Here is a 25,782-nt window from a genome sequence, read left to right as displayed (position 1 = left end):
TTTATTCACCACTTTTGGTCTCTAGAGGGCAGCTAGGGGTCATCAGTGAAGTCTGCCCCTGTCCAGTACGGTCACTGGCCATCATCCTCGTCTGGTTTTGGGACGACGCTCTATTTATAAATACAGAATTCTGGATTCAATGGTCTTCATAATAAGGCAACAGAAATTACGTCATCAGAAGGGGACAAATAAAACAGACAAACATAAACAAACAAACAAACAAATGAGGGTGATATGGCGAGCTTGGGTCGGCCTCATGCAGGGGGACATGACGTGGGCCTGAGATCTCTGCAAGACACGCACGCACGCACACACACACACACACGCACGCACGCACGCACACACACACACACACACACGAACGCCCGCACACACACAGTCTGCTCAACACCTTTGCTAGATGATCCTTTCTGATTCCCATTCTCATTGGACACACGCTGCCATCCTCCAGCAAGACCACACACACACACACACACACACACACACACACACACACACGCGTCTCTCACGCCACACGAGTCATATACGCCACTGATGCTACAGGAGCTCTCACACCCTCCCACCCACCCACACTCCGTATGCTACAGGAACACACACGCGCACGCACGCACGCACGCACGCACACACACACACACACACACACACGCACGCACACCCAGAGTGACCAGAGCATGCCCAGACAGCAGGAAGCAAGAGGCTTAGAGTTTAGGACTAACTAACTAACTTCAGGATTAATAGCAGCGCAGGGGCTGCTCGTTTCCCACGGTGACGACGGCTAGCCCGGGGCTCGTTCAGCCACTCCTGCTGCACCGTACCCTCCTACCCCTCCTACCCCTCCTACCCGCCACTCCGCACCCTCCTACCCCGCCACTCCTACCCCTCCTACCCCTCCTACCCCGCCACTCCTATCCCTCCTACCCCGCCACTCCTACCCCTCCACTCCTACCCCTCCTACCCCGCCACTCCGCACCGCGCCGCCGCCACAAGGTGCCAAGACTGAGCGCGCGTCCCCCCGCTGGTCTCTCTTCATTCATATATTACTGGATCTGTTACAGGGTTAGATTTCTACTCGTCGTCACAAAGACTTTTATTTGATTTTATGTTACACGTGCTCCTGTAGGGCGGCGCCAGAGGGCCTCGCGCCCTCACGGGGGTTAAAATCCTCTTTAAAACACAACACGGCTCTTCAGGCATAATGCCTGCCTGTCTGTCTGTCTGTCTGTCTCTCGGTCTGTCTGTCTGTCTGCAACCCCAACCCTCCCCCCACCCCCTCCACCCCTCATCCTCACCGCCAGAATAAGTTAAGCAAAATGTCTTACAAAAGAGGAAACAAAAAAAGAAAATCAAAGAAAAAGGAAATCGGGGAAAGACAAGCCACTCATGCCAACAGCACTGAGGACTCCAGATTCATCTGACACACACACCCCTCATACACACACACACACACACATACACACACACAGAGAGAGAGAGAGAGAGAGAGAGAGGGAGAAAAAGCCTACAGACAGTGTGTGTGTGAGAGAGAGAGAGAGGGAGATAGAGGGAGAGAAAGAAAGAGATTGGGGTGGGAGGTCCAAAAAAGAAAAAAAAATATCTTCAGAAGTCTGTAGGACTTTCCGCCGCCCGTAGAACTTCAGACAGATAGGACGTGTGTGTGTGTGTTTATGTATGGTGTGTGTTTCTGCATGTGTGCGCGCGCGTGTGTGTGTGGAGGGGGTGAAAGGACGCTTGTTTGTGAGGGCGAGTGTGTGTGTGTGTGTGTGTGTGTGTGTGTGTGTCCCTAGCAGCTGCAGCCCTCCTTCTGAGAGGGGGTGTCGCTGGCCAGCCGCCCCCCCTGCGGTGCCGAGGGCTTGTGCTGCACGCCCGACTCGGCCGCGTTCAGGTCCAGACTGCCGTCCTGGATGTTCTGGTAGATCTTCTTAGCAGCCTCCAGGAACGCATCCTCCACGTTCTCACCACTGAGGAGACGAGGAGGAGAGGAGGAGAGGAGGAGGAGGAGAGGAGAGGAGGAGAGTGGAGAGGAGAGGAGAGGAGAGGAGGAGAGTGGAGGGGAGGAGTGGAGAGAGGAGGGGAGGAGAGGAGAGGAGAGGAGGAGAGTGGAGGGGAGGAGTGGAGAGAGGAGGGGAGGGGAGGAGTGGAGAGGAGAGGAGGAGAGAGGAGGAGAGGAGGGGAGGAGAGGAGGGGAGGAGAGGAGTGGAGAGAGGAGGGGAGGGTCTTTAGCATCTCATAATCAACTTAGGCCAGGAGATTATAATATTAAATATGGAATCACACACACACAGGCTTCACTTACGTCTTGGCACTGGCTTCTAGGAAGAGTAAACCTGCAAGGAGACACATCAGGTCATGAGTAACCATAGCAACAGTAAACAGCAACCCACATACACCAACAGCCAATAATAATCAGAGGAGACAGAAGCCGGAACAAAAACAACCAATGAGAAGATCCGGGCGCTCAAAGAGCCTGGTGGGATCACTTTGGCCACAGGGAGATTGATGTGTCCAGGCTGGACTGAGTGTGTTAAGGGGGATTGGTGTGTTAAGGGAGATTGGTGTGTTAAGGGGGATTAGTGTGTCCAGGCTGGACTGAGTGTGTTCAGGGGGATTGGTGTGTTAAGGGGGATTGGTGTGTTAAGGGGGATTGGGGTGTCCAGGCTGGACTGAGTGTGTTAAGGGGGATTGGTGTGTCCAGGCTGGACTGAGTGTGTTAAGGGGGATTGGTGTGTTCAGCTGGACTGAGTGTGTTAAGGGGGATTGGTGTGTCCAGGCTGGACTGAGTGTGTTAAGGGAGATTGGTGTGTTAAGGGAGACTGGTGTGTCCAGGCTGGACTGAGTGTGTTAAGGGGGATTGGTGTGTCCAGGCTGGACTGAGTGTGTTAAGGGAGATTGGTGTGTTAAGGGGGATTGGTGTGTGCAGGCCGGACTCACCGTTCTCCTCGGCGAACTGCTTGGCCTCCTCGTACGTGACGTCCCTCTGTGCCTCCAGATCCGCTTTGTTCCCGATCAGGATGATGACCTGGACACAGAGACGTCAGACGTCAGACACACACACACACACACACACACACACACACAGATCAGGATGATGACCTGGACACAGGAGCAGTCCATCAGGACTCAGGACGGACACACACACACGGCAACAGCACAGGACACCCATGCACTACACTTAGAATGTTGGGAAACGCCTATGACTTTCCATCTGGACACTGGCTGTGTCTGAAACATCAGTACGCACGCTGGGCAGTGTGCATTTTCCGGAAGTTATGTCAGAATAGACTGTCCGAAAGTCAAGCGCTCTCACTAGTTGGGTACTTCATTTGGCGTGATTTCCAAGCGTGCATCGATGCATCTTTTTTGCCCTCAGGTATCCCATAATCCATTGCGCAGCGCAGGTCAAGCTCCACACGTCATGCAAATCGTCAACACACCCCCCTCCCCGAGTCAGGTGACGCCAACTAGTTTGTGCTGTCCAAATGTAGGTAGGGACGCATACTGAGGAGCAAGCTAACTAAGACGCTACTGGAAAGAAGGTACTATCCAGCGTGCACGCTTGACTTCTGGACACAGCCAAAATCAGGCTTTCTCCACGAAATGGCCGTTGCAGTGGACTTTAGGATTTGAGTTTAGTGGCAGCAGCCATGTTCATTGAGAGTCTACTAACATTTTCTTTCATATGCTGGTTTAATGGACTATCTGTGAAAGACAAAAAGAGCTTGAGCGACATCGTGAAGGTATGCTCAAAAATCACTGGCTCCCAGCTAAACAATCTCTGCTCTCTCTGGGAAACAAGGGTGATGCAGAAAGCAGAGAGGATAGTGTGCCAACCAAATCATGTATTAAGCCATGGTAAGACTGGTTATCATGCAGTCAGGTAGGTTTCATGTGCCAGTACGTAAAACCAATCGCTATGCAAATGTAATCGCTTATTACTTATTTATTTGTCTATTTATTATTATTTTTAACATTGCATACATTCTAGTGAATGCCAATGCACTTTCAAACTTTTAACCCCTTAATGGATGGGTTGGCTGTAAACTGAATTGCCCCTTGGGGATTAATAAAGTTTTCTGAATCTGAATCTGAATCTGAACATTAGGATTTGAGTTTAGTGGCAGCATGTTCCCTGAACATTAGGATTTGAGTTTAGTGGCAGCGGCCATGTTCCCTGATCACCGATAGCACAACGTTGACCTTTCAGTCCCTTTGATGGTTCACAGGCGTGTGGCTGTGTGTCCATGTCTCCATGGTTACTCACTGTGTTTGGGTTGGTGAGGTTTCGAGCATCAGTCAGCCAGCTGCTCAGGTGGTTATACGTGCTCCTCCTGCAGCAAAAACAAAACGTTCACGTTCACACACACACACACACACACACCCCCTGTTTCAGTGCCACTGTGAGTGAGTGAGTGAGTGAGGGACTGTGTGAGTGAGGGACTGTGTGTGTGTGTGTGTGTGTGAGTGAGTGTGAGAGTGTGAGAGTGTGTGTGAGTGAGTGAGTGTGTGAGTGTGAGTGAGTGAGTGAGTGAGTGAGTGAGTGAGTGAGTGAGTGAGTGAGTGAGTGAGTGAGTGAGTGAGTGAGTGAGTGAGTGAGTGAGTGAGTGAGTGTGTGTGTGAGTGAGTGAGTGAGTGAGTGAGTGAGTGAGTGTGTGAGTGAGTGAGTGAGTGAGTGAGTGAGTGAGTGAGTGAGTGAGTGAGTGAGTGAGTGAGTGAGTGAGTGAGTGTGTGTGTGTGAGGGACTGTGAGTGTGTGTGTGTGTGTGTACCTGGTGATGTCGTAGACCATCAGGGCTCCGGCGGCTCCTCGGTAGTAGCTGCGGGTGACGGCTCTGAAGCGCTCCTGGCCGGCCGTGTCCCAGATCTGCAACTTCACCTTCTGGCCGCTCACCTCCATGATGCGCGTGCCAAACTCCACACCGATGGTGTGGGGGCAGTCCGCCATGACTACGCAACAACAAACAAACAAACAAACAAACAAACAAACAAACAATGTCAACAAACAAACAAACAAACAGAACAGGTCATTATACGCACAGAGAGAGAGGGAGGGAGAGAAAAAGAGAGAGGGAGGGAGACAGAGAGAAGAGAAAGAGAGGACAGAGAGAAGAAAGAGGAGAGAAAGGTAGAGAGGGGGACAGAGAGAAGAGAAAGAGAGGATAGAGAGAAGAAAGAGGAGAGAAAGAGGTAGAGGGGGGGACAGAGAGAGGAGAAACGGAGGAGAGAGAAGGTCCTACTCACACTTTTTCTCTGTGAACTGATGGAGTAAGCAGGACTTGCCCACGCCCATATCCCCTGTGGAGAGAACACACACACACACACACACACACACACACACACACACACACACACACACACACACACACACACACACACACACACACACACACACACACACACACACACACACACACACACACACACACACACACACACACACACACACACACACACACACACACAAAATCAACAGAAGGTAATCAGCAAATATCAGCAAACGGCGTCCACGTGCAGCCCATAATACTTGTGTGCAGGACCATGACAACGGTGACAGAATCTGCCTCTTCATGAGTCATGGGAACACATGAGGGGAGGCTGCTTACCGATGATGATGTATTTAAAAATGTAGGAGTAGTTGTACGGGGCGGTCGTCATTTTGGATTCTGGAAGAAAAGGAACTGAATCTTAGAATTGCACTCCAGACATAATCAATTATTCAAACAACAGTACAGAACTACAGCATAAAGAAACATCAAGAAAACAAACAGAAACACTATTCTACTGTTGATCATGGTCACCACGCTTTGTGCAAAACACACACCGAGGGCACAAAGCATGACATGCCGGCAGCTTGCAGATGCTGGTGGTTTAGTCAACATGACGAGCAGCGTAAACGGAGCCGTTTCAGCCAAGTCCGTCCGTGGTTTCAGTTTCACACACGAGCACAGTCAGGATCGACCGCAACCAAAAGTGAAGGCTGTGATGGGCCGTGGCCATGTGGCAGTGTGGCCTTGTCTTGGCCTGCTGACTTACTGGAATCTTCTGCAAACCCATGAGTCCTCCTACTCAGGCCAGCCATACTGACAAGTGTTCACATCACTGCATTTAGTAAAATACTCACTAGGAACCAACAGTTCGCTGTCAATAACATTAAAGCCATTAAATTGATTTGTCATCAACACCACATATAGGCCTAGATGACAAGATAGCGACAGGCCGTCAGAGGAGGCAGGACTGAAAGAAACGTAATAGTAGTAAGAATAATAATATCACAAAATGTTCCCACTCATCTGTGGTATAAACGCATATAAATATTTGTGTAGTTCAAATCAACAGTTGTGTAGTTCAAATCAACTGTCTTGTAGGTTGCTTTGGACAGAAGTGTCTGGGAAATTAAAAATATATATATAAACAAACAGAAATAACTCCCTGCGCACAGTAAACACATCAAGTGCAGGATGCTCACTAGAACGGACGCTGAATGAAAACAAACACTGCACACTGCACTGGATGAGTTTTGTCGAGCTGAGCTGAGATATGAACAGGGAGAGCAGAGAACTTATTTATTTGTCTATTAATTATTATTTTTAACATTGCATACATTCTAGTGAATGCCAATGCACTTTCAAACTTTTAACCCCTTAATGGATGGGTTGGCTGTAAACTGAATTGCCCCTCGGGAATCTGAATCTGAAGAGCTGCTGCAGTCATAACACACGTCCATCAGTAGGAGTGCAGGAGTCAACACTGGGGTATCAGGGGCAGTTAGCTACATGCAGGAGTCAACACTGGGGTATCAGGCGCAGTTAGCTACATGCAGGAGTCAACACTGGGGTATCAGGGGCTGCTAGCTACATGCAGGAGTCAACACTGGGGTATCAGGGGCAGTTAGCTACACGCAGGAGTCAACACTGGGGTATCAGGGGCTGCTAGCTACATGCACCACAAGTTCAGCAACTGGGGCATTAGAGGGAGCACAGGATGGTGGCGAAACCAACCAAGGGGGTTTCCAAGCACCACACACTCTTAACAGAGCTACAGCCAAGCACCACACACTCTTAACAGAACTACAGCCATTCAACTGTCTGTAGGACTAATGAATGAATGTAGCGTCAATGTAAACGTGAGCTTGGTGTGCTGTTGCAGTCTAACAAACAATCAGGCATGTGTTCATGTAATGTACAGGTTTGTGTTTGTGATGTTAACGCAAGGGGAAGTGTTGCATACACACATTCACTTCTACCATCTATTCTTCCTGTGTAAATACTGACCTCAGCGAGCTCACAACTACACTCCTGAAATCATGACAAGGTGGCACCACATGAGCTAAAACAAGTCTTCTACAGAATGAGGCAGAATTCCACTGAAGTCAGCCCAGCGGAGAGAGGAAGTGGGCCACGAGCTGACTGTGCAGGCGGCGTGTGTGGCGGAGATGTGGAGGAGGCAGTCATGCCATATCAGGGGTTGCAAATGAGGAGAGCTTGTGCTCGTGAACGTGACAGGACCAGGCCTGAACCCCAGTCAGCACTGCAGGGGGAGTGACTGGGTAACTGCTTCTGTGTAGTCCCCCTGACTTCTGTGGGCTTATTCTCTGGATGCTTTGGGCCATCGGCCACTGAGATCTCTAGACATGATATCAATGGACACATGACAGGGGATCTCAAGCGCCAGTTGCAGTACCTATAATGCATGCTGTAACATTTCTGAACACACCACCATGTCTGCAGATACGAAGACAAGCATGTTTTGGACAGAAATGTCAGTTGATAAGAGTTACCTCCCCTCTAGTCTTCTTGCTGACTCAAATCACAATACAGCTCTGAGAATGACCAGCCCATGGGAAGAATCATGTATTTGAGCAGCGCGAAGATCATCATGTGCTTAAACGTTTCTGTAAATCCTCATTCAAAGCAACGCCTCAGACAAATGACAATGTGTCTGGTTCTGTTTTCGTTGAGCTCTACTGTAGCGTCAGGCCTGTAGATTCACGATTTGTTAGCTAGCCATGCAATAACCATCAGCTGACATAAAGAAATTAGGCTGTCGCAACATCTAACGGAACGACTAAATCTACATTTGTCTGAGCGAGGATATTTCAACTGTAGACACGGCGACAGCACTAAACAACATAGTAAACACTTGGCCTGTCTGTCTATTTCCTGGTCAGTTGCTGACTGACTGTCATTAGCTTGATAGCCATCAGGCTAGTTATAAACTTCAGAGGCCCGTGTGCTGCTAAGCAATATTCCCAGTCAATGTCAGTTTGTCTATTGAAATCCAGTACATAGTCGGATCTTGCCCTTAATACGTGAAATAAAAGATAAATCTCTCCGAACCGATGTTACTTCCCGTTTTGTTTTCTAGGCACTCTTGGTAACATTAGCTAGTGTGCGGTCCTCTGCAGTGCCAGCTAATGTTACCTACCTTGCCTGACACCTTTCTCCAATCTGTAGTTAGCAGTGCAAAAGTAATGACGTCCTGCGTGTGCCGAGTTAAGTTTGCTGATGAACGATGAGTTAATGTTTAATTGCTTGGATTTACACAGTTACGTCGTGCACTGATCACCACACCGTTTTACATTAATAAGGCCGACAGGGTTAGGCCATCAGCAAAGCTAACCGGGTCGTTATCTTGTCATGTCTGGTAACTTCACGTTATCAAACAGAGAAGGCCAGTGTCCATGCCATTAGGCATAGCCTCCCTGAATGTTGGCCATATGTCATTTACACGAATAGTGTATGATTAATAAACTGCTAACTTATATCCCGACTTATTGACTTTGTCATCGTGCCATCTAGCTGATAGCTAGCAATGCCAGCTCATTTAGCTAATGTTAGCATACTAGCTAGCTATCTAGCTAACTACGTTAAATGAGGAAAACACTCCAGCCTAAGAATCAATAAAGCTCCCGCATTTGCAGTAGGACTTCATAGGAGCTATACCCTTAATGTACAATATGACAATTTGTCAGACTTACCCTATTGCTAGGTAGGTGGGGAAAATAATGAAGCCGGCTCGGAGAATCAGCTGGGCAGATAGAAAACACCTATGCTAGATGCTGCCGTTGACATGCGCGTCACTTGTGCGCGTCCCCGCACAACTCCCTTCCGTTCAAAGCATCAGCTTGGCCAGCGCAGGCAAGCGCGTCCCCGCACAATGGCATCACTATTAACCCATCTCAACAGCGTTATTTAGAGCGGGTGCAATCACGGCTCAGAATTTCGCAACCCGAATACATTACAACGACTGTTTAAACAACAGTTTCAGCTCAACAAGATAGGCTTCAACTTGTGCTACCAACAACACCCTTTTAACCACTGTGCAAAAATGGGCTGCTGACATTTTAACAACTTCATTAGTTTTTTTTTTTTTTTTAATGAACCATTTTTATGCTTTTTTCCTAACTCAAATGGACAATTAAGCATTGTGCTGCATAAATCTGGACTTATTACAGGAGAGTTGGACCTTTTTGCTTTATCATCAAGCTTCCCTCTCAATCCCCGTCCTGACAAGTTGGCTGCACCCTCTCTCTGTCCGCCCTCACAGCACACATCGACTCCATAAAAGGTAGGTAGGTATTCAGATAAAAGCCATGGAAAGCTTCCATATCCTAGCCTACATACCACGTCAGTGGGTTATTCTTAAAGAAATGTGGAGCAATAGGCTAAGTCCAAACACCACTCATGGTAGTTAAGCAATGACTTAAGCAATGACTGCTTCATCATTAAACGTTGTAAGATGTTTGCGCCGATTGTTTAGTAGCCTACTCATGTCTTCATAATATGCTGGTATTTTCCATGTTGTGGTTTTCTCTGATAGGGGGCGGAGACGCGGACAGGTAGGCATTAAAGCAGGAAGCTACCTGGTGCATTAGGGAGTCACCTCTCAAACTCTTCTGTGGAGCTATCATTTGATCTCTCGCCTCTCACCAACCACTCTCCAAAGAAGCTTTCCGACAGATTGCCAGATAAGGTAGGTTATTTGATGCGATACCAACTTTCACGCTTTGACACTTTATTTTGTCAACATAATAAGAAGTTGCAGTTACCTATGGAAAATGTCTTTGCTCGAGATGTGATAACAGAACTTGCCTTACCGTTGATGGATTTAAATACGAGTCTAATGTGTTCAATGAGTAGCCTAGTTGACAACAATATAATCTCTGCAAAAGTGCAATTATCAGTCCAAGAAAAGTGACTGTAGGTCGGGCTACAATATATTTAGCCTCTTTCTTTCTTTCTCTCAAAGTAGGTTACGTATGTGTGTTTTTTTAAATTAGGCCTATTATTTGTTTTCAAAAACAGTTTAAGCTATCGTTCAAATCCCCAACTCATGCCACATCCCTACAATTTTGCAAACACCCATACGACACATAGCCTAGACTAGCCTACAGTATATGAAAATGAGAAATGGCAAGCTTGAGTAATTAAAAGGGTGTGTGTGTGGGTGGGAGAGGGTGTCGGCTCAGGTTCTCGTCTCCTCTCTTCCCTTCCCCCTCTCTCCTCTCTGTCAGGAGGGAGGTGCGGTGGGATCCACCCAGTGTGAGCCACACTGCAGCACACACAATAGACTGGCAGCCTGAGGGCAAGCTGGGACAAATGTCAGCCAGCCAGTGGATCAGATGAGCTGATGGGCTGATGGGCCGATGGGCAGGATAGCACAGCCAGCTCTACTTCCTCCAGCTCTGTTACAGACTAGTCACGCGTCCTGCGTCCGGCTGGATAACGCATTTTGTTCGGTCCACACGCGCAGTTGGCCTGTAGCCAGACTGAAAGCTGTGACGAAAGGCAAAATCTTGGGATGTGCAGCATCTACTGTTTATGACATACTTCTGGAGATAGAGAGCATGTTTCTGCTTGCGTATGTGTGTGTGTGGGTGGGTGGTGGATGTGTGTGTGTAGGAGTGAGGAGATTTGTGCACGTCAAATGTAAAGCTCTGACAGGCCGAAATGAAATCATGTGATATACATAACATCCACAGCGTGTGTGTGTGTGTGTGTGTGTGTGTGTGTGTGTATGTCTGTGTGTGTGTGTGTGCGTGTGTGCGTGTGTGCGTGTGTGCGTGTGTGCGTGTGTGCGTGTGTGCGTGTGTGCGTGTGTGCGTGCGTGCGTGTGTGCGTGTGTGCGTGCGTGCGTGCGTGCGTGCGTGCGTGCGTGCGTGCGTGCGTGCATTCTGTGATTGTGTGTGTGTGTGTGTGTGTATCTCCCGGTCTCCAGATTCAGTCATGGTGTACCACCCTGAGTTTGAGCGGGCGGGGCAGGAGTCGGGTCTGCAGGTGTGGCGCATCGAGAAGATGGACCTGGCACCTGTGCCCGCGCACCTGAGCGGAACCTTCTTCTCCGGCGACGCCTACCTCGTCCTCAACACCATCAAGCAGCGCTCGGGGCACCTGCAGTACGACCTGCACTTCTGGCAGGGTCAGGCCAAAGCCTACGCTTTCACAGTCATTTTCTCATACATCATGGAATAAGCCTAGTCGGCTAAAAGTCTATGTTGGATTAAGCCTAGTCTATAAATCTATTTTAACATGGATTAAGCCTAGTCTAAAAGTCTATTTTAACATGGATTAAGCCTATACTAAAAGTCTATTTTAACATGGTTTAATCCTAGTCTAAAAGTCTATTTTAACACAGACTAGGCCTAGTCTAAGCCTTGACTAAAGGCCTTTTTCAACTGAGGATTTAGTTCTTTTGTCTAGTATTAGGCTTGATCTCCATATGTGGGACTGACTCAGTGTGGTTCGTTGCTTATACATGGCTCCACTGGGACATGTTGTTGCATCCTCTGTAAACCAATAAGAGCAGGCCCCCGTAGTCTCTGGGCGATGTCCACGTCAGTAACTGTGTCTGAATCCCTTTCTGCATGACTGCTCAGGTACCGACTGCACAGGGGACGAGAGTGGGGCGGCGGCCATCTTTACTATTCAGATGGACGATTACCTCGGGGGGAAACCCATCCAGTACCGCGAGGTCCAGGGCTACGAGTCCAAAACCTTCGTGGGCTACTTCAAATCTGGCCTCAAGTACAGGGTAGGCCTCCTCTCACACCAAGTGCACATGGTTCCTCTCCTAATAGGAGTAACCAATTTAATGATTGGTAACCATTGGCCTATTCTGGTAACCATCCGTTAACTTTCTAGCAGAAGTCAACGGGGAAGTTCTCTGATGTCTGCTGTCTTTAGTGGCCAGCTAACAGAGGCTCTCTCTTGTATGGCCATTTCATTGGTTGATCAGTCGATTCTTGTGCCCAATGGTAGAAAGGGGGCGTGGCCTCAGGCTTCCGGATGGTGGACGAGGAAGAGGTGAAGCGTGTGCTGCATGTGAGGGGTCGTCGCGTCGTCAGGGCAACGGAAGTGCCCGTCAGCTGGGACAGTTTCAACCAGGGAGACTGCTTCATCCTGGACCTGGGAGATGTGAGGACTCAAACACACACACACACATACATACACACACACACACACACACACACACACACACACTGCACACATTATCATGAATGTGATTCATCCATAATTATATGAAGCATATAGTTAGTATTCATCTTCTGTCCAGGCAGAGCTGACCCAGGCTATCAGTGATGTCTGATGATCTAGTCACATAATCAATACATCAAAACATCAACAACATTAGAGGATTATTTCAGTGTTATATCTACCAGTGGCGTTTGATTTGAGTCTATCCATATGAGCAGGAGATCTACCAGTGGTGTCTGATTTGAGTCTATCCATTTGAGCAGGAGATCTACCAGTGGTGTCTGATTTGAGTCTATCCATTTGAGCAGGAGATCTACCAGTGGTGTCTGATTTGAGTCTATCCATTTGAGCAGGAGATCTACCAGTGGTGTCTGATTTGAGTCTATCCATTTGAGCAGGAGATCTACCAGTGGTGTCTGATTTGAGTCTATCCATTTGAGCAGGAGATCTACCAGTGGTGTCTGATTTGAGTCTATCCATTTGAGCAGGAGATCTACCAGTGGTGTCTGATTTGAGTCTATCCATTTGAGCAGGAGATCTACCAGTGGTGTCTGATTTGAGTCTATCCATTTGAGCAGGAGATCTACCAGTGGTGTCTGATTTGAGTCTATCCATTTGAGCAGGAGATCTACCAGTGGTGTGGCTCCAAGAGTAACCGCTTCGAGAGGCTGAAGGCCACAAAGGTCTCCAAGGGTATCCGTGACAACGAGCGCTGTGGACGGGCAAAGCTGCACATCTGTGAGGAAGGATCAGAGAGCGACAAGATGCTGGAGGTGAGACACACACACACACACACATGCACAGTTGCACGCACACACACACACACACACACACACACACACACACACACACATAAACACATACAACCACACATTCCTGCAAGTTCTACTCTCTCACACACACTTACAGTAACCAACTAACAAACACCACACCTATCAGAATAATTCAGACACCTACAAGAAGAATGCAGACATCCACACCACTTAATAAAACCATACACACACACACACACACACATACACACCACACACACACCACACACCACACACACACACACAGCACTTGTGGAAATCATGCAAGCACACCTGTGGTAATCATGTAAGCAGGTAAACACCTCACCTCTCAGTCACACACATATAAACACCACACATTCCATACTTGCTGAAAACGCTGGCGAAAAGACACTGTGGTACACCTGTATGAGTCACACACGCACACACACACTTATACAATGTATGTGTTTGTACCACACCTCCACCCACAATGCTGACACACACACACACACACACACTCACACACACACACACACACACACTCACAGGTACATTTATTTTGGCCCCAGGCTGCATTGTGAAATCTTCTCCTGCTGCCATGTCGTTCCTCTCCTTTCAGATTCTGGGAGACAAGCCGGATTTACCGGAAACACACTCTGAGGATGAGAAAACAGACGTGTCCAACAGGAAGATGGCCAAACTCTACAAGGTTTGCTTGTTTTTTGTTCTCTTATCAAAGCGTTGACAAGAGAGTTATTGATAGAGCTGATGCAATGCCCCAGAGCCCGTCCATAAAGAGCCCGTCTTTAAATATGTTTAAAGCTTCAGCTGTTAAATATGTTTAAAGCTTCAGCTGTTAAATATGTTTAAAGCTTAAGCTGTTGAATATGTTTAATGCTTTAGTTGTTAGATATGTTTAAAGCTTCAGCTGTTAAATATGTTTAAAGCTTCAGTTGTTAAATATGTTTAATGCTTCAGTTGTTAAATATGTCTAAAGCTTCAGTTGTTAAATATGTTTAATGCTTCAGTTGTTAAATATGTTTAAAGGAATAGTTCGGAATTTTGGGCATAGGGCCTCATTTTTAACTTGGCCAGTGTGATATAGGTCGGTGGAGACCGTTTTCAGCACATTTCATCCGGTCTTTCAGGGTACAGAGTTTGCCGGTGTTAAGCTAGCACAATGCAACGGTAAAATCAAGCCTGACTCAGTCTTACCCACTCACAGTCTAAACTTAGTCTTAACTTAGTCTTAACTTAACCTAACTTAACTTAGTCACAGTCACCCACTCCACAGAATACCGAGACAAATAACTTATAACGTCAGACTATCGATGTACATGTCTGTGTTGATAGAATAATGTTAGCAATAAAACTATTCCCTTAATGCGTCGGCGTCCTGATCATGCCGCAGGTATCGGATGCCAGTGGGGACATGTCCGTGTCCCTGGTGTCGGGAGAGAACCCGTTCTCCCAGAGCGACCTCCAGCCCTCCGACTGCTTCATCCTGGACCACGGCTCCAACGGCAAGATCTTCGTCTGGAAAGGTCAGCTGGGGTCACACTCACCTCTTGTTTCTCCTATGAAGTCACACACCTCAGGGTAGTCTATGGAGATGACCTTTAACCTACTGTATGAAGTCACACACCTCAGGGTAGTCTATGGAGATGACCTTTAACCTACTGTACGAAGTCACACACCTCAGGGTAGTCTGTGGAGATGACCTTTAACCTATGAAGTCACACACCTCAGGGTAGTCTATGGAGATGACCTTTAACCTCACATTGTTAACGCCAAGTGCATTGACTTCAGCAAAGAGGGATGCTGAGAAGACGTTTGTAAAAGGGGTTTTCGTTCAGGTGTGATACAGGGGTAGTATTGCAAGTATTTTCACAGTATTACAAAGTATTACAGGGGCAGTATTGAAGTATTGAAAATACTTTACAGTAGCTTGCCTGGCCCTTGTGCCTGAATGCAGCATGCAGTAAGCCAGTAGGCCTGGCGTGTGTCCCAGATGTAGACAAGTGACTTGCACAGAGCAGAGACTTGGTGAGCAACTCGGGTGCCCAGTGACTGCAGCACACACACACAGCATGGTGAGATGTGACTGCAGCACACACACACAGCATGGTGAGATGTGACTGCAGCACACACACACAGCATGGTGCCCAGTGACTGCAGCACACACACACAGCATGGTGAGATGTGACTGCAGCACACACACACAGCATGGTGAGATGTGACTGCAGCACACACACACACACAGCATGGTGAGATGTGACTGCACCACACACACACACACAGCATGGTGACCTGTGACTGCAGCACACACACACACACAGCATGGTGACCTGTGACTGCAGCACACACACACACAGCATGGTGAGATGTGACTGCACCAGACACACACACACAGCATGGTGAGATGTGACTGCAGCAAACACACACAGCATGGTGAGATGTGACTGCATCAAACACACACAGCATGGTGAGATGTGACTGCATCAAACACACACAGCATGGTGAGATGTGACTGCATCAAACACACACAGCATGGTGAGATGTGACTGCAGCACACACACAGCATGGTGAGATGTGACTGCAGCACACACACACACACAGCATGGTGAGATGTGACTGCAGCACACACACACACACACACAGCATGGTGAGATGTGACTGCAGCACACACACACAGCATGGTGAGATGTGACTGCAGCAAACACACACAGCATGGTGAGATGTGACTGCAGCACACACACACAGCATGGTGACCAGTGACTGCATCAAACACACACAGCATGGTGAGATGTGACTGCAGCACACACACACACACAGCATGGTGAGATGTGACTGCAGCACACACACACAGCATGGTGAGATGTGACTGCAGCAAACACACACAGCATGGTGAGATGTGACTGCAGCACACACACACAGCATGGTGACCAGTGACTGCATCAAACACACACAGCATGGTGAGATGTGACTGCAGCACACACACACAGCATGGTGACCAGTGACTGCATCAAACACACACAGCATGGTGAGATGTGACTGCATCAAACACACACAGCATGGTGAGATGTGACTGCAGCACACACACACACACAGCATGGTGAGATGTGACTGCAGCACACACACACAGCATGGTGAGATGTGACTGCAGCAAACACACACAGCATGGTGACCAGTGACTGCATCAAACACACACAGCATGGTGAGATGTGACTGCAGCACACACACAGCATGGTGACCAGTGACTGCATCAAACACACACAGCATGGTGAGATGTGACTGCATCAAACACACACAGCATGGTGACCAGTGACTGCAGCAAACACACACAGCATGGTGAGATGTGACTGCAGCACACACACACAGCATGGTGACCTGTGACTGCAGCAAACACACACAGCATGGTGACCTGTGACTGCAGCACACACACACACACAGCATGGTGAGATGTGACTGCACCACACACACACACACAGCATGGTGAGATGTGACTGCATCAAACGCACACAGCATGGCGTGATGTGACTGCAGCACACACACACACACAGCATGGTGAGATGTGACTGCAGCACACACACACACACACAGCATGGTGACCTGTGCTTGCACTCTTCAGGAACCATCATGGGTCAAACTGGAGGCAGCAAAGTGTCTGGAATCATCCAGATCCAGCCAGAATGGGCCAGATTTGGTTAAATCTGCCGTGTTTTAGTTCCTTAAAAGAGGCTTGGGTTTTGATCGAGTGCAAGCTGGCCACTGTTTTTGTAATCCTAGAGTTCTAGTCTCTCAGCTGAGCCACACAGGTGAATACTCAAGTGGGAGAGGAACTCGGTGGCAAAGGGAAGTCACCACTGAAGAGTTAGAGGAACATCACACACAATCACTTCTGCCCTCGTGTCATGTGATCTGATCATGTGTTTGTCTCCACGGTAACAGGGAAGGACGCCAACCAGGAAGAGCGGCACGCCACCCTGGCGGCGGCGGAGCAGTTCATCAGCAAGATGGGGTACCCGCGGCACACGCAGGTGCAGATCCTCCCGCAGCACGGCGAGACGCCGCTCTTCAAGCAGTTCTTCAAGGTGTGGCGCGACGTGGACGCCACCCAGGGCATGGGCGAGGCCTATGTGTCCAATAAGATCGCCAAGATCCCCAAGGTTCCGTTCGACGCCTCCACCCTCCACGAGTCCGCCGCCATGGCAGCGCAGTACGGCATCATGGACGACGGCAGTGGAGACAAACAGGTGTGTGTGAGTTTGAGAATCTGAATGATGTGTGTGTGAGTTTGAGAATCTGAATGTGTGTGTGTGTGTGTGTGTGTGTGTGTGTGTGTGTGTGTGTGTGTGTGTGTGTGTGTGTGTGTGTGTGTGTGTGTGTGTGTGTGTGTGTGTGTGTGTGTGTGTGTGTGTGTGTGTGTGTGTGTGTGTGTGTGTGTGTGTGTGTGTGTGTGTGTGTGTGTGTGTGTGAATCTAAATTATGTTTTGCAGAGCTGGACGAGCTGTATGTGTGAGTGTGAGAATCTAACTGATGTATTTGCTGAGCTGTCTGGATAACCGCACCGTTCTTCTCTAAGATCTGGCGCATTGAGGGGTCAGACAAGGTGCCGGTGGACCCGTCCTCCTACGGTCAGTTCTACGGCGGGGACAGCTACCTCATCCAGTACAGCTACCGCCACGGCGGGCGCCAGGGTCAGATCATCTACATCTGGTGAGTCTGAGGGGCCACTGGGGAGGTGAGGGCAGGAGAACCGGCAGACCACGTCTACACCCACGCTATTAAATATTCATTTAATAACTAATACGATCGCCGCCCTCACACATGTCTACATCCATGTTATTAAATATTCATAACTAACACGATCGCCATCCTCACATACGTCTTGTGCAGAGAGGCTGAGAGAGAAGAGGCTTACATGAAACAAACACTTTTGGTTATGTTTAATGGTTATTGTTATTTAGCAGACACCTTTGTCCAAAGCGAATCTTTGTCTTAGTATCTATGGAAACGTTAGCTTTGGACAAACCACAGATACAGAGGTAAACATGCTGAAGCTACAGAGACAAATATGTTTCCATAGATAGTAAGAGACCAAAAGATTAGCAGAAATAGTATGTTTGCACTGACTGAGGAACGGACATGTTTGCTGGTCTTATTTAGTCTATGTTCCAAAAGGAAGACGACACATTTTCTGACACACACACAACCATGTGAGACAGACAGATGAGTGGTGGAGGCGTTAGTGGGGGGGGTGGGGTGGGGGGGGGGTGCAAACAGATGTCTTCATGAGGATTGCGTTACCTGAGGGTCCTGTTACATAAACGCTGTTTGCAGCCTCGCCTCAGGTGAGCACGAGAGGCCCAGGGCGGGGATCAAGGTGTGGACATACCTCACACATGACATCACCAGCACAGACCTGACCACGCCCTCTGGGGTTCAGAACTAAACAAAACACCAACAAATGAAAACAAACACAACACAAACAAACTAAACTAAACAAGCACAAACTTCACTAAGTGAAAACAATCGAAAACAAACACAAAATTGTATCCACAGCACAGAGATGATAACTGGGTTTGCCAATTGCGTAAATGATCTGGAGAGAGAAACCAAGTAAAGAGAATGAGAGAGCAGAATGAGAGAGCAGAATGAGAGAGCAGAATGAGAGAGCAGAATGAGAGAGCAGAATGAGAGAGCAGAATGAGAGAGCAGAATGAGAGAGCAGAATGAGGGAGCAGAATGAGAGAGCAGAAGGAGAGAGCAGAATGAGAGAGCAGAATGAGAGAGCAGAATGAGAGAGCAGAATGAGGGAGCAGAATGAGGGAGCAGAATGAGGGAGCAGAATGAGGGAGCAGAATGAGGGGTGCTTTGTGTATTCACAAACTCCGATGTGACCAAGGACGCTGCAAAGGGAATGAGACCTGATCAAGTGCTGGTGGTGTGGTGTCCTCAGGCAAGGGGATGACTCCGGCCAGGATGAGAAGGGCACGGCGGCCATCTTGGCCACACAGCTGGACGATGAGCTAGGAGGAGCAGCTGTGCAGGTAAGCTCCTCCAATCAGATTAGTCTGCTCAAATAACTCATGTGTCCTGTTTCAAGTGGATTGTTTGGGCAGCCTGCTGTGATCAAATTACATACCACACATCCTGTTATGATTGTGTGTGTGTGTTTGTTTATGTGTCTATTTATGTGTATGTGCGTGTGTGTGTGTGTGTGTGTGTGTGTGTGTGTTTGTTTATGTGTCTATTTTTGTATGTATCTATTTGTGTGTGTGTGTGTGTGTGTGTGTGTGTGTGTGTGTGTGTGTGTGTGTGTGTGTGTGTGTGTGTGTGTGTGTGTGTGTGTGTGTGTGTGTGTGTGTGGTTGTGTGTGTGTGTGTGTGTTGTAGGTGAGGGTGATTCAGGGGAAGGAGCCGGCCCAGCTGATGAGCCTGTTTGGGGGGAAGCCGATGGTGGTGCACCGGGGTGGGACCTCCAGGAGTGGGGGCCAGAGCCAGAGTGCAGACACACGCCTCTTCCAAGTCAGGGCCAACTCAGCCGGGAACACCCGCGCAGTGGAGGTGAGACTCCCAGCCTGCGGGGCGGCGATAAAGGGCAGCTAGATGAGGGTGTGTCAGCTAGTGCTGAAGGAAAACCCACAGACATGCTGAATAATGCTGAAGTTTCATCTTCAATATGAACGATTATATTTACATGATCAAATATTGCTTTTGAAAATAATGATATCAGTGTACCATTAGGTCATTTTTGCTTTGTTTCCCCAGGCGTGTTGTTGATAAATATGATCAATAAAAACTATTTGTGCCGTTGTGAAAGCATCATGACTTCACAGCATTGTTCACTGTGCATGTGCTGTACCGTTTACAGTGTACTTACAACACTTTTGCACAGAACTACCTTATCTCCCCCATTCTCTCATCTCTCTGCCTGTTTGTTTGTTTGTTTGTTTGTTTGTTTGTGTGTTGCTAGGTGGAGGCGGTGGCATCCAACCTGAACTCCAACGACGCCTTCGTCCTGCTGAGTCCCTCCTCCTCCGTGCTGTGGGCGGGGCATGGCAGCTGTGATGTGGAAAAGGGTGGAGCTACACAGCTCGGCGAGATTCTAGGGGTGGAGCTTTCTGAGGTCACTGAGGGAAGCGAAGGAGGTACGTTAACCTCAAAATCCTTCACACACCTACACACACAACAAGCCCTCTACACACACCTACAAGCACCATGCCTACCTACAACACACACCTACACACCTTTTTCAAGAGCTATTTTGTGTGGAAGTAAGGCCTAATACAATGGTGACTGTCTTATGGGTGACTGTCTTATATTGTATACATACGGGGCTGTGGTAGTGGTAGTGTAGTGGTTAAGTACATGTGATATAGTTGACATATGTCAGTCACTTTGGACAGCAGTGTAATGCAAACACTCTAAATAAATGTAAACACTATCAATAAAGCTCTAACTGGACAGCAGTAATGTAAACGCTATCAATAAAGCTCTAACTGGACAGCAGTAATGTAAACACTATCAATAAAGCTCTAACTGGACAGCAGTAATGTAAACACTGTAGATAAAGCTCTAACTGGACAGCAGTAATGTAAACACTGTAGATAAAGCTCTAACTGGACAGCAGTAATGTAAACACTGTCAATAAAGCTCTAACTGGACAGCAGTAATGTAAACACTGTAGATAAAGCTCTAACTGGACAGCAGTAATGTAAACACTGTAGATAAAGCTCTAACTGGACAGCAGTAATGTAAACACTATCCATAAAGCTCTAACTGGACAGCAGTAATGTAAACACTGTAGATAAAGCTCTAACTGGACAGCAGTAATGTAAACACTGTAGATAAAGCTCTAACTAGACAGCAGTAATGTAAACACTATCAATAAAGCTCTAACTGGACAGCAGTAATGTAAACACTATCAATAAAGCTCTAACTGGACAGCAGTAATGTAAACACTGTAGATAAAGCTCTAACTAGACAGCAGTAATGTAAACACTGTAGATAAAGCTCTAACTGGACAGCAGTAATGTAAACACTATCCATAAAGCTCTAACTAGACAGCAGTAATGTAAACACTATCAATAAAGCTCTAACTGGACAGCAGTAATGTAAACACTGTAGATAAAGCTCTAACTGGACAGCAGTAATGTAAACACTATCCATAAAGCTCTAACTGGACAGCAGTAATGTAAACACTGTAGATAAAGCTCTAACTGGACAGCAGTAATGTAAACACTGTCAATAAAGCTCTAACTGGACAGCAGTAATGTAAACACTATCAATAAAGCTCTAACTGGACAGCAGTAATGTAAACACTATCAATAAAGCTCTAACTGGACAGCACTAATGTAAACACTATCAATAAAGCTGTACTTCTGCCAACAGATGACTTCTGGGATGCTCTCGGAGGGAAGGCGGAGTATCGCACATCATCCAGGCTGAAGAACAAGATGGACGCGCATCCTCCACGACTCTTCGCCTGCTCCAACAAAACCGGAACGTTCATGGTGAGTCACCGGACAGAACCACTAACATTGCCCACTAACAACATGTGTAGACACCTAGAGCAAGTAGCTGATGAGGTCTGGCGCTGTTTTGAGTAATGTTAGTGGCTTAAAAATGTGAATTTGAAAGCGTATGGCTGTAAGCCCTATGCTAACCCACTGTTTGCTATTTTGGGCTGGAGCTCTTGCCCGTGCTAGCTCGGTACTGCGTGATCAATGAAAAATGCTTCTTCCTTGGCTTAATTGATGTATTTTCATTCAGAAAAACACAGTTTTTTCAATTTCCGCCAAACTTACGCTTTAATTTGGCTACAATAAGGATGTGCAGTGCACGATCCTTGTTGTGTTTGTAACCCGTGTATTGTGTTCCTCTTTAGATTGAGGAGGTCCCTGGTGAGATGACTCAGGAGGACCTGGCCCCAGATGATGTGATGATCCTGGACACCTGGGATGAGGTACACTAGCTGTAGGGTGGACACTTGACCTTTGGAGTGTGTTTGCTGATACATGCTGCTGTGTGTGTGTGTGTGTGTGTGTGTGTGTGTTCTGATATATGCTGCTGTGTGTGTGTGTGTGTGTGTGTGTGTGTGTGTGTGTGTGTGTGTGTGTGTGTGTGTGTGTGTGTGTGTGTGTGTGTGTGTGTTCTGATATATGCTGCTGTGTGTGTGTGTGTGTGTGTGTGTGTGTGTGTTCTGAAATATGCTGCTGTGTGTGTGAAGGTGTTTGTTTGGATCGGGAATGAGGCCAACGAGGAGGAGAAGAAGGAGGCCATGAAGTCTGGTGAGAAACATAAAGTCTCATCTCTTTAAAATATCACACACACACATACACACACACACACACACACACACAGCTATGCAAACCTACCTGCTGCGCTCCATTCAGTGGCAGCAATCATTCAGTCCTATTTGAAGAGGGCCATAAAAAGAGGAATGGTCTTTACAGTGTAAGGCTCCACAAAAACACAAACACAAAAGAGAAAATACTCTAATTTCACATTTTGGAGACTAGTATTGCACAGACCTTGATGAAGGTTTATAATGTTACTTTGTCTTACACCAGAAGAGCTGTTTAGGGCCCGAGCACCGAGGTGCGGCCACTGAAGCAGCGGCTGCACCGGAGGTGCAAGGGCCTGTTGTTTTTGCTCAGATTATTCTTTGCGACGTTTTGCCTTTTTTCACCAACTTGGCATGCTCTAAAACTCAGAAATTTGGCAGCTATTTGTGGAATTGGTAACGTTACTCAGCGACAGAGCTCTGGCCTAGGGCGTGGCTCAGGGACTCTATAGCGCCACCTGGCTCTGGCCTAGGGTGTGGCTCAGCGGCTACGCTTGCGGCTATATTTGTTGTTGTTTTTGTGGATGCCTGCACACTTGCACTGTGTAATGAGTCTCCTTGCTGCTTGCTCCTCCTCACAGCGTCGCAGTACATCGAGACCGACCCCTCCAACAGGGACCCGCGCACGCCCGTGGTAAAGGTCAAGCAGAGCTTCGAGCCGCCCACCTTCACTGGATGGTTCCTGGGTTGGGACTTTGAGTACTGGAGCACTGACCCACTCGAGCGAGCCATGGCTGACCTGTAGACTATGTGACCCCAGTGACCTTGACCCTGACCCCGACCTCAGTTGACTCGGAATCGGACACAGCCCACATCTGCTGCGATTCTGTGCCGGATGTGCGGCGGGTCTGGCTCAAGGTCAACTGCCGTCTGGGACTGGGCCCGCGCAGCACAGGGTGTGAACAGGGCTGTGTGTGTGTGTGTGTGTGTGTGTGTGTGTGTGTGTCTCATAAGGGTGTATTCAGGAGTGTATTTCAGGAGAAGTGTCCCAACAGGTCAAACCAGAGCTTTAGACAAACTTACCACAGCATTAGCCTTAAGTAAGTATCGCCCAGTAGAGCACACAACAGTCACACCTGTACGCAGGTAACATCCTGTGCACACACATATCCTAGTCATAACCTCCACAGCAATACAGCAAAAACAGTTGTGCCTAAAGCCTTTAGCAGTAAACTCTTCATACACATGTTACAAATGTACACTCACTCTGCCTTTCTTGTAGTCAAATCTTCTGTTACTTGTGCAGTGAATGCCCACACATCCTGTTACAGATACACTGCATCCTGTTACAGATACACTGCAGCCTCTTAGCAGCACATCGGCCTGTCTCTTTGCCTTAACCACTGCTCACTCTGTCGTGAAGATTTGTTATAAGCAAAACTACAAAGTTAAATCTCAGCTGCAGTTATGAACTGAGTGGTTGATGTCAAACATCTCTGCATTAAAATGCTTCTTCTGGTAGCCTGTGTCTCTCTCTCTCTTAATAATCCTGGGTGTGTTTTAGGGCAGTACTTAAGTAGTATTTTAGGACAGTTAGTAAGGGCCACCAAGGAGTGACAGGGATTCCATCTGGTGCTCTAGGCCTACTGTACTTTGTACAGGGACAGAGAATGTGTTGGTAATGTCAGCCATTGGTTGGTGATCAATTGGGTCAGTGATCCTGCAAACAGAGTCACAATGCAGGAATGTCTATGAATGCATGCCATACTGCACCCACACTATACATCAACCATATAACCCACTATACATCAACATACAGCACCCACTATACATCAACCAACTAACCCACTATACATCAGCCATACTGCACCCACTATACATCAACCAACTAACCCACTATACATCAACCATACAGTACCCACTATACATCAACCAGCTGACCCCCTATACATCAACCAACTAACCCACTATACATCAACCAACTAACCCACTATACATCAACCAGCTGACCCCCTATACATCAACCAACTAACCCACTATACATCAGCCATACAGCACCCACTACCAACCAACTAATCCACTATACATCAACCAACTAACCCACTATACATCAACCATACTGCACCCACTATACATCAACCATATAACCCACTATACATCAGCCATACAGCACCCACTATACATCAACCAACTAACCCACTACCAACCAACTAACCCACTATACATCAACCATACTGCACCCACTATACATCAACCAAGTAACCCACTATACATCAACCAACTAACCCACTATACATCAACCAACTAACCCACTATACATCAACTATATAACCCACTATACATCAACCAACTAACCCACTATACATCAACCATACTGCACCCACTATACATCAACCATACAGCACCCACTAAACATCAACCAACTAACCCACTATACATCAACCATATAACCCACTATACATCAACCATATAACCCACTATACATCAACCAACTAACCCACTATACATCAACCATACAGCACCCACTAAACATCAACCAACTAACCCACTATACATCAACCATATAACCCACTATACATCAACCATACAGCACCCACTATACATCAGCCATACAGCACCCACTACCAACCAACTAACCCACTATACATCAGCCAACTAACCCACTATACATCAACCAACTAACCCACTATACACCAACCAACTAACCCACTAAACATCAAACTAACCCACTATACATCAACCATACAGTACCCACTATACATCAACCAACTAACCCACTATACATCAACCAACTAACCCACTATACATCAACCATACAGTACCCACTATACATCAACCATATAACCCACTATACACCAGCCATACAGCACCCACTATACATCAACCATATAACCCACTATACATCAACCAACTAACCTACTATACATCAACCAACTAACCCACTATACATCAACCATATAACCCACTATACATCAACCATATAACCCACTATACATCAACCATATAGCACCCACTATACTGTACATCAGCCATATAACCCAAACCCTTTCTGGCGCAGCTCCCTACACTGCCATCTACTGGTCCAGAGTTGCAGCGCACAGTGTGCCAAAACAGAGCATTTTTATTGACTACTGGTGGTGAACCGTACTTTGTTAAATGTTGAATTGTGACCTCCTCTGGAGCCCCTGAAGTACCACAAGGTGGCATGTATTTCATCATGTGTGCACATGTTCCTCTTTTTGTATCCCATAC

General features: G+C 47.5%; 2 protein-coding genes across 2 annotated transcripts; one reads left to right on the top strand and one right to left on the bottom strand.

Moving 5' to 3' along the window:
* Positions 1-957: 957 nt before the first annotated feature.
* Positions 958-9,111, bottom strand: LOC134088414 (ras-related protein Rab-14-like). The gene is made up of 8 exons (XM_062542364.1): positions 8,971-9,111; positions 5,597-5,656; positions 5,235-5,288; positions 4,763-4,940; positions 4,259-4,325; positions 2,929-3,016; positions 2,294-2,324; positions 958-1,958 (listed from the first exon to the last, which is right to left on the bottom strand). The coding sequence occupies exons 2-8, from the start codon at positions 5,646-5,648 to the stop codon at positions 1,781-1,783; spliced, it is 648 nt and encodes a 215-aa protein (XP_062398348.1). The 5' UTR covers positions 5,649-5,656; positions 8,971-9,111; the 3' UTR covers positions 958-1,780.
* A 701-nt stretch (positions 9,112-9,812) lies between these two features.
* On the top strand, positions 9,813-24,051 carry LOC134088413 (gelsolin-like). Its single transcript, XM_062542363.1, has 16 exons — positions 9,813-9,965; positions 11,211-11,411; positions 11,869-12,023; positions 12,251-12,406; positions 13,090-13,239; positions 13,859-13,948; positions 14,651-14,783; positions 17,191-17,495; positions 17,825-17,958; positions 19,202-19,292; positions 19,638-19,808; positions 20,218-20,392; positions 21,636-21,757; positions 22,132-22,209; positions 22,474-22,534; positions 23,172-24,051. Exons 2-16 carry the CDS (start codon positions 11,219-11,221, stop codon positions 23,333-23,335), a joined length of 2,178 nt encoding a protein of 725 aa, XP_062398347.1. The 5' UTR covers positions 9,813-9,965; positions 11,211-11,218; the 3' UTR covers positions 23,336-24,051.
* The last annotated feature ends 1,731 nt before the right edge of the window (positions 24,052-25,782 follow it).

The sequence above is a fragment of the Sardina pilchardus genome, chromosome 8 (genome assembly GCF_963854185.1).
Source record: "Sardina pilchardus chromosome 8, fSarPil1.1, whole genome shotgun sequence".
Lineage (NCBI taxonomy): Eukaryota > Metazoa > Chordata > Actinopteri > Clupeiformes > Clupeidae > Sardina > Sardina pilchardus.
This window is presented reverse-complemented; position numbering and strand designations above follow the sequence as displayed.

Coding starts and splice junctions, on each gene's coding strand:
- LOC134088414 (XM_062542364.1), bottom strand. CDS start 5,648: ATGACGACCGCCCCGTACAACTACTCCTACATTTTTAAATACATCATC. Junction 4,326..4,762: donor ATGGTCTACGACATCACCAG/GTACACACACAC, acceptor TTTTTGCTGCAG/GAGGAGCACGTATAACCACC. Junction 2,325..2,928: donor GCAGTTCGCCGAGGAGAACG/GTGAGTCCGGCC, acceptor GTCTCCTTGCAG/GTTTACTCTTCCTAGAAGCC.
- LOC134088413 (XM_062542363.1), top strand. CDS start 11,219: ATGGTGTACCACCCTGAGTTTGAGCGGGCGGGGCAGGAGTCGGGTCTG. Junction 12,407..13,089: donor TCATCCTGGACCTGGGAGAT/GTGAGGACTCAA, acceptor CCATTTGAGCAG/GAGATCTACCAGTGGTGTGG. Junction 20,393..21,635: donor CACTGAGGGAAGCGAAGGAG/GTACGTTAACCT, acceptor TTCTGCCAACAG/ATGACTTCTGGGATGCTCTC.